Genomic DNA, 13917 nt, shown 5'->3' on the forward strand with positions numbered 1-13917 from the left:
TCCTGTTGGTTCCAGACTTGGTGCATTGGTACTGCTTGCCGTGCGGTAGATTAGGGTGGCTGGTGTCTTTTACAATTTTAGGACTTTTCTCTGAAACCGCCTGGTATAGAGGTCCTGGATGGCAGGAAGCTCAGCCCCCCTGTGGTACTGGGCCTCACGCACAACCCTCCGTAGCGGTACAGGGTGTCTAGGATGATGGTGTTGATGTGAGCCATGACCAGCCTTTCAAAGCATTTCATGGCTATAGGTGTGAGTGTTACGGGGCAAAAGTCATTTATACAGGTTACCCTGGTATTCTTTGGCACAGGGACTATGGTGGTCTCCTTGAAACATGTAGGTATTACAGACTGGATCAGGGAGAGGTTGAAAATGTTAGTGAAGACACTTGCCAGTTGGTCAGCGCATGCGCTGAGTATGCATCCTGGTAATCCATCTGGCCCCAGGGCCTTTTGAATGTTAACCTGTTTAAAGGTCCTTACTCACATCGGCTACGGAGAGCGTGATCACACACTCGTCCGGAATAGCTGGTGAGCTCATGCATTGTTCAGTGCTGTTTTCCTCGAAGCGAGCATAGAAGGCATTTAGCTCTTCTGGTAGGCTCTCGTCACTGGGCAGCTCACATCCGGCGAGCGTCAGAGCCGGTTTATTAGGATTCAGTCTTAGTCCTGTATTGACACTTTGCCTGTTTGATGGTTCGTCGGAGTGTATAGCGGGATTTCTTATAAGCGTTCGGATTAGCGTCCCTCTCCTTGAAAGCAGCCGCTCTAGCATTTAGCTCAGTGCAGATGTTGGCTGTAATCTATGGCTTCTGGTTGAGAAATGTATGCATGGTCACTGTGGGGACAACACCGTCGATGCACTTATTAATGAAGCCGGTGACTGCTGTGGTAAACTCCTCAATGCCATCGGATGAATCCCGGAACATATTCCATTCTGTGCTATTGAAACAGTCCTGTAGCTTAGCATCTGCTTCATCTGACCACTTCCGTATTGAGCGTGTCACTGGTACTTCCTGTTTGACTTTTTGCTTGAAAGCAGGAATCAGGGGGATAGAGTTATGGTCAGATTTGCCAAGTGGAGGGCGAGGGGGAGCTTTGTATGCGTTTCTGTGTGTGGAGTAAAGGTGATTTAGAGTTTTATAGTTACACAGGTGACATGCTGGTAGAAATGATGTAAAACAGATTTCAGTTTCCCTGCATTAATTAACCCCTAGAGTTCATGTCCGTGCCCCCACGGAAATCAAATTAGCATAATAAAGAAAGTCCTCATCGAAATCCATCTGTCTAAGCCAGAGATTTCTGTTATTTTGCATGGGCTGCGTCTCCACATCTGTCAACTGCGGCCTTCCGCATCTGTGGTGGAAGGTGGCTGAGATACAGCGGATAACTCTGTAGTGTCCAAACGGTTTGGCTTACGAAATAACCCCTCTATGTCAAAAAAAGTTTCAGACTGATTTGTAATAATATTTCAATCTGAAGGAAGTATGGCTTAAAATGCATCAGAAAGGAAGTTCAGGAAAACATTAGGCACAAATTGTGAATGATCTTCTGTGTAGAAAAGAACATCATCATTGATAATGTTCTTCTTAAACCAGTCTGATTTACTGCCTGGTCCTGTCCACTCTGTTCTAAGGGGTTCTGAGGAAAACAGAAGACACATATGGGGTCAAAATATTTTGTAGCTTAAACCATTAAAAAGTTAGAGTCACAATTCTAGGAAGAAAACAGAAACCGCTCTGTTTAATACTCAGCTCCATTGAATGCAAGGCCAGATCCGCTGTGGTGGTGACATCTCTGAAGCCTTCCCATCTCCAACAGTATGAAGCAAGGATGTATCTTGGGCCCGGTGGTCTTTAACATAATTTTCACTGCCGTCCTCATCCACGCTACTAAGGACCTCAAAAAAAGAATCCGCATCAGATACAGGGATGATGGTTCAATCTACAACCTGCGCGGGCTTCGAGCAAAAACCAAAATACAAGAATATCTTCACCATTGACAGTGCCCTCCTCATGCACACAGGGGTAGACCTCCAGTCTTTGGCAGACTGCTTTGATGAAGCTTACCAGAGTTTTGGTTTTACCATCAGCTTGGAAAAAACTGTAGTCCTCAGTCAACTATCACCCATGTCCAACCCACTGACCGCCCAGCATCCACCTCAGTAGATCTGAGCTCCAGAATGTCGACCACTTCACATATCTGGGGAGCACCATCTCCAAGGACAGCTCACTCAACCAATATATAATAAGCAGAATCCTGAAAGCAAGCCAGTCATTGGGAAGGCTGAGGAACAGGATACTTAACCATACACCCTCACTCTTTCCACAGAGATAAAAATATATCATGCTGTAGTGATCACAACCCTGCTGTATGGCTGTAAAACTTAAAGCCAACTTCACGTCAAGCAGCTGAAGATATTCCACACACAATCTCTAAGATCTATTATGGGTATCTGGTGGCAAGACAATGTGTCCAACCTGGGAGGTACTGCAGATATCTAACAACACCAGCATTGGGGCTAAGATCATTAAGGCACAGCTCCGATAGACCAACCACACCATCAGGATGCCCCAACACCGTCTCCCAAGAATGCTAAATGACTTAAATGTAAATGTAAATATCTTCTTTGGCGAGCTACAGCACGGGCACCAGAAGACAGGCCAACCCAAAAAGCGCTTCAAAGACAACCTTAAACACAATCTTAAGTTCTGCAATATCCAGCCCAGCCAACTCACAGCCATCACCTCCTCCCGATCAACCTGGCACTCCAAAAACAACTGCCAGAACAGAAACAACTGTCTAGCTTCAGCCAGAACAAAGCGCCATTCCCACACAATCGGACCAACAACACTGCTGTCCTGGCTAAATTTCCCAACCTTGTCCCATTTCCATCATGGCCACCTAATCATCCCCATCATTCCTAATTGGCTTATATCACTCCTCACCTCTCCACCTGATAGCTGATGTGTGGTGAGTGTTCTGGCACAAATGGTTGCTGTGCATCACCCAAGTGGGTGCTACACATTGGTGGTGGATGTGGTGAATTTCCCACCCTTACATCGCTTAGAGCACCTGGAAAGGCGCAATATCAATGTGATCAATTATTTATATCATGTGTATATTTTTGTAAATACAACCTCTAGATCCAGAATCATCTCTTGCATTGTATATAAATAGCATTCACCTACCAAATATCGAAACCTGGCTTGTCTGCAACATGACTTTGCTAGCCTACCTTACTGAGCTTAAGCCTAGGCATTAGCTAGGGGAGCACACACAAGTTTTCAGACAACATGTTAGGTTGTCATCACGCAAGCATCTCTGAACCACCTGTGCTAAGTTACATTAACATTAGTGTCTTTGTGTGTGTGTGTGTGTGTGTGTGTGTGTGTGTGTGTGTGTGTGTGTGTGTGTGTGAGAGAGACAGAGAGAGAAAGTGAGAGTAATATACGGACAGTATATGGGAGAATGTGTGTGTGTGGCAATGCAGTCTAATATCCACCCTGACAGAGCTGGCAGAAGCGAGCTGACCCCGGCTCGTCAGGTCGTTCCTAACCTATTTCCTGCCGGCTGGTGCTGCGCTGTTTGTGATGGCGACACATCTCGCTCTGTTTGCGGGGCAGGTGTGGAGAGGGAGCAACTCTGTGTCTATGTGCGTGCATGCATGAGAGAGAGAGAGACAGAGGCTCAGTTAGAAAGTTATTTTAGGCACGGTCAACCCAGTAAGTTATTTTTAGGATTGATGGACTGAGTGTGTGTTGTGCTGAATGACATGCTGTGTATGTATACCTACAGATTGCAAAGCAGGAAATGCAAACTTGTAGTGTATTTGAAGTTTCAAAATGTATAAACCTCTACAAAAATCTCCATGATATATAATCCACATAATAATTTACATTTCCTGTTGCTGCAGGATTATTTTCCTGCTGTAGCAAACTCGCTCAAATTAAGATCCTACATCTGTATGTGCTTGCTTGTGTATGTGTGTGTTGGCATCAGAGCAGACTGGCAGGCTTGGGAGGCTGTGGTAAGGCAGTGTATGTGGATGGTTGAAGGTGCCTGTGTAGGTCGTGTGAAAGAGGCGTCAGAGTGACGCTTCCCCTGAATTTGATATAGATCAACAACGCTCCTAACAGAGTCACACCACTATACCCTCCTCCTCCCTACCTTTAATTTATCTACCCCTCCTCTGCTCCTCACCCCATAATACCCCTTTTCTACCTCGCCTCTCTACATTTCTCCTCTTTCCACCTCATCTCTCTCTACGTCTTCTGTTTACCTCCTCTCTTTACCTCTCTTCTTTACCCTTCCTCCCTCTTCCTTTCTTCCTCTCTACCCTGCCTCTCTCTTCTGCTCTACCCCTCCTCTCTCTACCTCTCTACCCCTCCTCTCTCTTCTTCTTTACTTACTCACTCCTCCACATTTCTACCAACAGAATCCCACTGCGTGTGTGTGCGCTTGTGTATGTGTTTGGGATCAGTTGTTCCTTTCAGGATATTGTATTATTCCAGGGTGAGCACTCTTTTGAGTTTGGGGATGAAATCCAGGTAAACCATCGGAATGCCATCGGAATTCCATTGGACTTCCATAGGAATGCGGCGTGATAAATCTGACACAGCCTTGCAAGAGGACACACATGCCAACTTCTACAGGTTCACTACAAAACACACACAAACACCCCCCCCCCCAGCCTCACCATCAGTGATATCATCAAGTCTACGTGGACATTCATGAAGAGAAATGTGTTCTCAGAAGATTCTCCCATAAGACTCAGTGTCTTATTCTGTTCTATACAGTAATGGATGTTTGTGTTGCCATGGTGATGAACCTATACTGGGCCACCCCCGTGTGTGTGTGTGTGTGTGTGTGTGTGTGTGTGTGTGTGTGTGTGTGTGACAGGTGGGTCTGGGTGGTCTGTGGGGGTTTATATGTGAGTATGCCTGTCTCCTTGGCGACAGTAGACTCATGAACATATTGAATCTCCAGGGATAACAAAGGCTCCCAGCCTGAGACATACTCTCAGTCAAGCCACTCTCAGATTAAGCACATATTTACGCGTACACACACATACACACTCATCTTCTCCTCCTTCACAAAGATAAACACCTACCAAACAGCCCCCAAATTAAGTTATTGAATGATGGCACCTAGGTAATCAAAGCTGAGTTCAGTAAGGCATTAAACTGTCCCAGCTTCAGGAAGAAGCTATCTGCTTGTTCACAGAATCTCTCCTATCCACATTCCTCACTTCACTGATCAGACACTCATAAAAAATGTACTTTCCCATGCATTTAGAAGGAAGAATATAATAGAATAGAGAAAAAAAATATCCACACAGAGGCCTGCAGCTTTCTCCTCCTAACACTCACAGGCATCCACACCACAGATGTACAGAGCTGTGGATGAGGTGATCTGTGAACTGTAAAATATTTTACAGCATGAAACCGAGTTTTGTGAGTGTACAAAACATTAGGAACACATGCTCTTTCCATGAAATAGACCAGGGCTGCCCAACCCTCTTCCTGGAGATCGACCCTCTTGTTGGTTTTCAGTCCAACCCTCTTCCTGGAGATCTACCGTCCTGTTGGTTTTCAGTCCAACCCTAATTTAACACACCTGATTCTACTAATTAGTTGCTCAACAAGACCTGAACTAGCTGAATCAGATATTCCAAATTAGGGTTGGACCGAAAACCAACAGGACAGTAGATCTCCAGGAAGAGGGTTGGGCAGCCCTGACATAGACTGACCAGGTGAATCCAGGTAAAAGCTATGATCTCTTATTGATGTCACCTGTTAAATCCACTTCAATCAGTGTAGATGAATGGGAGGAGGCAGGTTAAGTAATTATTTTTAAGCCTTGAAACAATTGAAACTGCAACGTTGCTGGGTTTTCCCCTACTCTTAAGTTTCCCTTGTGTATCAAGAATTGTCTACCACCCAAAGGACAGCCAGCCAACTTGACACAACTGTGGAATGCTTTTGACACCTTATAGTCCATGCCCTGATGAATTGAGGCTGTTCTGAGGGCAAAAATTGGAAGGTGTTCCTAATGTTTTGTACACTGTGTGTGTGTATACACACACTGAAACTGCCAAAATAGAGGAAAACATCAAGTGTTTTAATAGGGCGTTGGGCCACCACAAGCCAGTATCTGGAACTCTATTGGTGAGAAACGACAACATTCTTCCACCAGAAATTCCATAATTTGGTGTTTGGTTGATAGTGGTGGAAAATGATGTCTCAGTGTTGGGTTGAGATACGGTGATTGATACAGCCATGGCATATGCCTTACATTGTTTTCATGCTCGTCAAACCATTCAGTGACCACTTGTGCCCTGTGGATGGGGGCATTCTCATCCTATAGGTGCGTAGCCAAAATGATGGCCTGCCCAGTATTTTTATACATGACCCTAAGCATAATGGGACGTTAACTGCTTAATTAACTCAAGAACCACACGTGTGGAAGCACCTGCTTTCAATATATTTTGTATCTCTCATTTACTCAAGTCTTTCCATTATTTTGGCAGATGTATGTATGTATGTATGTATGTATGTATGTATGTATGTATGTATGTATGTATGTATGTATGTATGTGTATACATCATGTGACATCCACTTTCACCCAAATAGACTAAGGTAACCTATACAATTGGATATTTATGTTATGTTCAATACTGTAAATTATTGTTTTATCAGTGGGGCAAGAGTGACATCTTTTGGTCGATTATTAGTCATCTGTATAGACTTTCGTCCTCTGATATAAACTGCAAAAGCTCATTAGATTTATGCGATTAAAAACTGGACACGTTAAGTGGTTATTCTAATGTGAATAAATAAAACTAAATACCGACGTTATTTTGCCGTTAACTTGAATGGAAATAACAGCTATCTCAGGTAGGAACCAACGTTGGTACGTGTTATGACAACCATTCCGGGGTTATTTTCTGGTTACACACGGTTTCCTTCCAAACAGCTGTTTTACACCTCAGTGTTTGAACAGGCGACTGTTGTTGTCTGCACTTTCTGTGTTGACAATCTGAGCTCTTATTGAACGTAAGTGTTTTTAATACCAGATACCTTTCAAATAAACGTAATTTGATTGTATGTGTTTGTGCTAAAGCTGTGGCTAGCTAGCTGGCGAGTTTAAGTGCTCTCCGACTAACGTTAGTTGCTAACGTTAGAATTGGAATGCTAGCTACAGTAGTTAATTTAGGTTAGGTAGCAAAGATGGCAGCTTACCGTGTGTGTGTGTTTGTGGACACAGTAGTATAAATTGTTGATCGCACTGTCCATTAGTTATTTGTTCAAATGTTCACGTGATTGAAAGCGTAATCTTACTTCAGGTTGAGTTGATCGAGTCGTTGTGCTGTGGTGGCTGTCAGTCAGTAACCATGGAGCCCACCTGTCGCAAAGACAAAGCGAAGTTGAACTCCACTCCTACACGCGGCGACAGGGCCAAGCAGAAATCCGCCCAGCAGGAACTGAAACAACGACAACGGGCAGAGGTAAAGTCACAATGGCTTGCTTGGGTGGCCGTTTCTTTCAAACTAGCTAAATGACAAGAGTTGGTTAAATGGTCCGTCTTTTCCCACGTCTGTCAAACATGTCATTTGACAGTACACAGGCTATAACTGGCTGCAATTCCATGGATGGTTGAATTAGTTCAAACTGCTCAAGCTTCTGCAGAGGTCAAATGACATGTTTCAGTGATAAGGATAACCTACAATAGTTACCCTACACACAACCTTTGCCCATGCTTTATGATGCCACTACTAGTTGGCTGATCTTCATTGTTGTGTGTATTTTAGATCTACGCCCTGAATAAGGTGATGACAGAGCTGGAGCAGCAGCAGTTTGAGGCCTTTTGTAAGCAGATGCAGTCCCAGGGAGAGTGACTGACAACCTCCCAATGGCAGCCCAGGACCATAAACCCTAACCTTCAGCAGCCCTGTCCCACAGTTCAACTACAGTCTTAACCAGTAAAACAAGAGTATTTCTTACATATCATACAGACATTTTGAACTGTGAATATTGCTGAGCGATTAACCGAGGGGTCAGTTATTTTACGTTTTTTTAAACAACAAATTCACCTACTTGGGTTCAATTATTTGAATTCCATTTTTTTGTTTTCTGTGCCCATTGCACAGTTTCTCTAGAGATAAATCAGATCCTGCTTGAACTGTGCAATGTAGTAGGGAGTTGTAGTTTCCAAAAGGCCAATATTCTACTTAACGTAATTAACTACAATGACCATTATCCATTGCACATTTACTTGCTCGGTCTTTCTTTTATGCCTGCTACAGAAGAGGCAGAAGAATGCACAATCATTAGGGGGATATAGAGAGCAGTTGTTACTTCCCGAGGTATCTCCACCTGAAAATAAATGATCTATTCTAAGTGATTGATAGTTGGTATTCAGCAGTCATAAAAGTATGCCTTATTTACTTTGAACTACAAAATAGAGATTTTGTCAGAAAGCATATGCAGCAGCTCTATAGAGATGAGCTATTGACTTGGAATGAAATAAGTCATAAATCAAATGTAATATACACAACTGAAATTGTGAATAAATGGTTAATAAGTGATAAGCAGTAATGAGCAGTCACTACCATCATGGGACTTTGATTCATTGTTTTATTCTGAATTACAGCATACAACCCAAATAATCCAAAACCTTGATTTTATTTTTTTATATAATCAAACCGAACCCGAACCGACCTCAAAAAGCACTAATCGTTTAGCACTAACTGTGAATCATTTGCTGAGGGATATTTCAATCCTGGTCCTGTTATGCAGTGGTTGCCATAGACATAAGAATCATGTGGATCGCTGGTGGTGTGCTCTCCTATTGCCTTTCCTGTCATCATGCGCTGAAACGGTTGTGTTTTCTGGTATGTGCAATGTTGTCACTGCACCAGTCAAAACAGTTTTAGTGCATGGAGTGTAAGGACAATAACACGCAGACAGACTCAAACACTCTGGGGATACAGCCATTGGTTATCAACATGCTCCATATGTTGTCATAAGTGGACATGCATTGTGAATGTAACAAGACAAGATTATTGGCATATTCTAAACTCAGCAAAAAAAGAAACGTCCTCTCCCTGTCAACTGCGCTTATTTTCAGTAAACTTAACATGTGTAAATGTTTGTATGAAAATAAGATTCAACAACTGAGACATAAATGTGACTAACAGAGATGGAATAATGTGTCCCTGAACAAAGAGGGGGTCAAAAGTAACAGTCAGTATCTGGTGTGGCCACCAGCTGCATTAAGTACTGCAGTGCATCTCCTCATGGACTGCACCAGATTTGCCAGTTCTTGCTGTGAGATGTTACCCCACTCTTCCACCAAGGCACGAACATTTATGGGTGGAATGGCCCTAGCCGTCACCCTCTGATCCAACAGGTCCCAGATGTGTTCAATGGGATTGAGATCCGGGCTCTTCGCTGGCCATGGCAGAACACTGACATTCCTGTCTTGCAGGAAATCACACACAGAACAAGCAGTATGGCTGGTGGCATTGTCATGCTGGAGGGTCATGTAAGGATGAGCCTGCAGGAAGGGTACCACATAAGGGAAGATGTCTTCCCTGAAACGCACAGCGTTGCGATTGCCTGCAATGACAACAAGCTCAGTCCGATGATGCTGTGACACACCGCCCTAGACCATGACGGACCCTCCACCTCCAAATCGATCCCGCTCCAGAGTACAGGCCTCGGTGTAACGCTCATTCCTTCGACGATAAACGCGAATCCGACCATCACCCCTGGTGAGACAAATCCGCGACTCGTCAGTGAAGAGCACTTTTTGCCAGTCCTGTCTGGTCCAGCGACGGTGGGTTTGTGCCCAAAGGCAACGTTGTTGCCAGTGATGTTTGGTGAGGACCTGCCTTACAACAGGCCTACAAGCCCTCAGTCCAGCCTCTCTCAGCCTATTGTGGACAGTCTGAGCACTGATGGAGGGATTGTGCATTCCTGGTGTAACTCGGGCAGTTGTTGTTGCCGTCCTGTACCTGTCCCGCAGGTGTGATGTTTGGATGTACCGATCCTGTGCAGGTGTTGTTACACGTGGTCTGCCACTGCGAGGACGATCAGCTGTCCATCCTGTCTCCCTGTAGCGCTGTCTTGGGCGTCTCACAGTACGGACATTGCAATTTATTGCCCTGGCCACATCTGCAGTCCTCATGTCTCCTTGCAGCATGCCAAAGGCACGTTCACGCAGATGAGCAGGGACCCTGGGCATCTTTCTTTTGGTGTTTTTCAGTCAGTAGAAAGGCCTCTTTAGTGTCCTAAGTTTTCATAACTGTGACCTTAATTGCCTACCGTCTGTAAGCTGTTAGTGTCTTAACGACCGTTCCACAGGTGCCTGTTCATTAATTGTTTATGGTTCATTGAACAAGCATGGGAAACAGTGTTTAAACCCTTTACAATGAAGATCTGTGAAGTTATTTGGATTTTTACGAATTATCTTTGAAGACGGGGTCCTGAAAAAGGGACGTTTCTTTTTTTTGCTGAGTTTATATACAGAGAAGGACTGTGTAATGAAGAGGTGTTCAGTCCCAGAGGGCCACATGGGATGGCCAGGCTTTTTTGCGCCCCTACAGGACTAGATATGCCCACCCGTTGGTGTAATCTATTCATAAGAATGGATGTTATGGATCTGAGGTGCTACCACTGTGTTACACTCCAAGCCAAAGCTTAATATCACCCTTCTCCCTGTATTGCCTAAAAGACAAATCATGACCAAGATTCAAAGATTTTCAATGATAATCTTTTGTGGAGTCCTAAAGTGAATGTCCACAGTGCAAATTATAATGTTCTTCCCCCATCTAACTCTCATAATCTACATTGTCAGTATTAATGGTGCTTATGTTTACTGCTTGGTTTTTAACACACGTTTTTAGAGAAGCCTATTGTTTGTGTACTACAATGACTATACAGCAATCTGTATAAAACAGGCTAATATGTCACTGATACAGTTCTGTCAAAATTACTGTATCCTAGTTTAAGCTGTCCACTTCCACACTGTTATAGTGACAATCTTAACTGTAGGCCTACCACCTTTATTGTTCTGTTGGTTCATGTTTGATACACTGTTTTTAATTAAAGCATGGTTTTAATAAATCTTATGGTGAAGTGAAAATGTGCAATGGGTGTTTGATTCCAACCAATTTAAACTAGATATATCTACACAACTAACACTTGACTCCTTAATGTGGTTAATGAGACTTATTAGACTTGTCTAAGACTGAAACGATGCCTGCCCCAAGAAGTGAGCATAACAGGACTGCTATTGACAGCCAGCAATGTGCGTGATCATATCAAAAACACCCATCCCTTGTCTCTCCTACAGTTGAAGTCGGAAGTTTACATACACTTAGGTTGGAGTCATTAAAACTTGTTTTTCAACCACTCCACAAATTTCCTGTTAACAAACTATAGTTTTGGCAAGTCAGTTAGGACATCTACGTTGTGCATGACAAGTAATTCTTCCAACAATTGTTTACAGATTATTTCACTTATTTACTGTATCACAATTCCAGTTGGTCAGAAGTTTACATACACTAAGTTGACTGTGCCTTTAAACGGCTTGGAAAATTCCAGAAAACTATATCATGTCTTTAGAGGCTTCTGATAGGCTAATTGACATCATTTGAGTCAATTGGAGGTGCACCTGTGGATGTAGTTCAAGGCTCACCTTCAAACTCTGTGCCTCTTTGCTTGACATCCTGGGAAAATCAAAAGAAATCAGCCAAGACCTCAAAAGAAACTGTAGACCTCCACAAGTCTGGTTCATCCTTGGGAGTGTTGGAGATTTTCCAGTCATCTGATGATTCTCAGTACCTATACTGTTCTCTTTGAAATAGAAAAAAGAATCAATATAAGTTTAAATATTAGACATGTGAAGGCTGAAGCCCATGTGAGTGTACAAAGCTGGACCAACATCGAATTGACCATTGGACATGTAAAAAACAGAACGTAAGGAGAATTTGTATAGATGAGGCAAGGTAGATGACCAAGATGTGTCTGGTCTGGGCCATATCTGATCTTGTGAAGGCTACTGGACATGCACATGGGTTAATCATACATAAGACAACGTGAGTCTGAACTTGTGAATACCTTTGGACAGGAGCATTAGCTAAGGGGTATGCATGTCATGCCACCAATAGAATCTATGCCCCAATGTCTGAGCCAATAAGAGAATGGAAACTAAGTAAGACAAGATTCGGAAAATGGGGTGATGACGTTATGTAAGGGTAAGACTGTAAAAACCAAGCACTAAGAATGAAGATTCAGTGGTTTCATGAACTAACTCGGCTTTGTTGCGCTCTGTGATAAAGTCTAATCGAATTCACAAGCTCCGGTATCTGAGAAGTATTTGAGTCAATATTTTTCCACAACATAATGGCGAGCTTGCCAGGAGTGGCTATAGGGACCAGTAGACAATGACGCTTTTGTAGCTGACAACGGTCCTTCCGGGCAATCTCACAAACAGGTGGCCACTAAATTATTACAGGTAAGCTTGTTCTTACTATAGTATAATGTTTGTGTGATTTGCTTTGGGAGTCCTGTCTCGGCGATAGAAGCACCGCGTTGGTCTCTCCAAATTTTTTAAAGAACCAAGTAATACTGAAAGCTTTTGAATTCAATAACTGCATGCATGCTTAAGCTTTGGGGGGTTAAAAATAGTTATTGATAGACATTTGTGTGGATTTGATGGATAGGGAGTTGTGTGCCTTGCTGGAGTTGGGTGGTCGGTAGGGAGGGGCTTTCACTTGCTCTGGTCGGACTGTCCAACGGACCTGCATGGGTGGCCTGTTTGATTAGGGATTTGTCTGATTCTGCTTGGCCGGGCACGACTGTTTCGGGACCTGTCTGGGCTTGTGCGTTAACACAACCCATTCAACTTGATCAGGCGGTCCGAGTTGGGTGTGTGATTCAGGTTGTCCCTCTCTCCGGACCGTTCATCTGGGGAACTTGTCCAGCCTGGCTGGTGTGTTTGTCTGCCCTGACTAGCTAGCTGCGTGGCCTGGTGTGGCATCGCTGCTGCCTGTTTGTATTGTCAACACAAATAAATAAATAGAAAAGGCCTATGATACCGCTTCGATAAAAATTTGTAGAAGGTCTGCTTGGATAGGTTACTTATGAATGCACCTCTAAAGAGTAGAGGTCTGCATAAATAAGTAGGTAGAAAGCCTATGACACAGCTCCAATAAATTAGTAGGAGACTGTGTGGATAGGTGTTCGCGATACCGCCCTTAGGGAAAGGGGTCCGCTTGGGTGAACAATTAGGGTGCAACAGAACTTTGACCCGATTTTGCAAGGTCCTGTTGCACAAAAACCCTGTATGAATAAAAAGTCTCCCTGTGTTTGAGGAAGTGCATCAGGATAGGCTAGAAGCTGCAGGTCGTTTTAGGTCAAACGTAGTGTGTAAGAGTGTGTGTGTGTGGAAGTTGCCTGTCCTGAGTGAGGGAGATTGCACAACCATCCTGTGACGTCACTTAAGTGTGACCTGGCAGGAAGGACGCATTTGATCCTGCACTAGGAGAGAGGAGTGTAAATTATATAGGAAGACTAGTGGAATTGCACAATACTAGAAGTTAGGAAGAAATACTATGAATCATATAGAGGTGTATAAACATCATAGGCGAGTGTCCAGTAAGGTTTATAGAAAATGTATACTGGGGTGTGAGGTAGAGGAATATGCAGTACAGGGAAACATGGATATAATAACATTTAAAGAAACTATACTACTGGAGGAATAATGATTATAGACATGTGAAGACGGGACATATGATACGCCACGTAGCAACAATAACTAGAGATATTAAAGTAGCGTGGATAACAGTAGGAGGAAACAGAGTATGGTCGAGCAATCCACGACTTAACTTTTTAGTGACGGGCAGTATTC

The 13917-nt window shown here is 43.5% G+C and overlaps 1 protein-coding gene and 1 long non-coding RNA gene across 2 annotated transcripts; one reads left to right on the forward strand and one right to left on the reverse strand.

Annotated features, from left to right (window-relative positions):
* Positions 1–1182: 1182 nt before the first annotated feature.
* On the reverse strand, positions 1183–7490 carry LOC115150661 (uncharacterized). The gene is made up of 2 exons (XR_003867137.1): positions 7341–7490; positions 1183–1888 (listed from the first exon to the last, which is right to left on the reverse strand). It is a non-coding gene; the product is annotated as an uncharacterized LOC115150661 (long non-coding RNA).
* On the forward strand, positions 7373–9092 carry svbp (small vasohibin binding protein). Its single transcript, XM_029694165.1, has 2 exons — positions 7373–7507; positions 7811–9092. The coding sequence occupies exons 1-2, from the start codon at positions 7394–7396 to the stop codon at positions 7895–7897; spliced, it is 201 nt and encodes a 66-aa protein (XP_029550025.1). The 5' UTR covers positions 7373–7393; the 3' UTR covers positions 7898–9092.
* Positions 9093–13917: the final 4825 nt, after the last annotated feature.

Source organism: Salmo trutta, chromosome 16 (assembly GCF_901001165.1).
Source record: "Salmo trutta chromosome 16, fSalTru1.1, whole genome shotgun sequence".
Classification (NCBI taxonomy): domain Eukaryota; kingdom Metazoa; phylum Chordata; class Actinopteri; order Salmoniformes; family Salmonidae; genus Salmo; species Salmo trutta.

Coding starts and splice junctions, on each gene's coding strand:
- svbp (XM_029694165.1), top strand. CDS start 7,394: ATGGAGCCCACCTGTCGCAAAGACAAAGCGAAGTTGAACTCCACTCCT. Junction 7,508..7,810: donor AACAACGACAACGGGCAGAG/GTAAAGTCACAA, acceptor TGTGTATTTTAG/ATCTACGCCCTGAATAAGGT.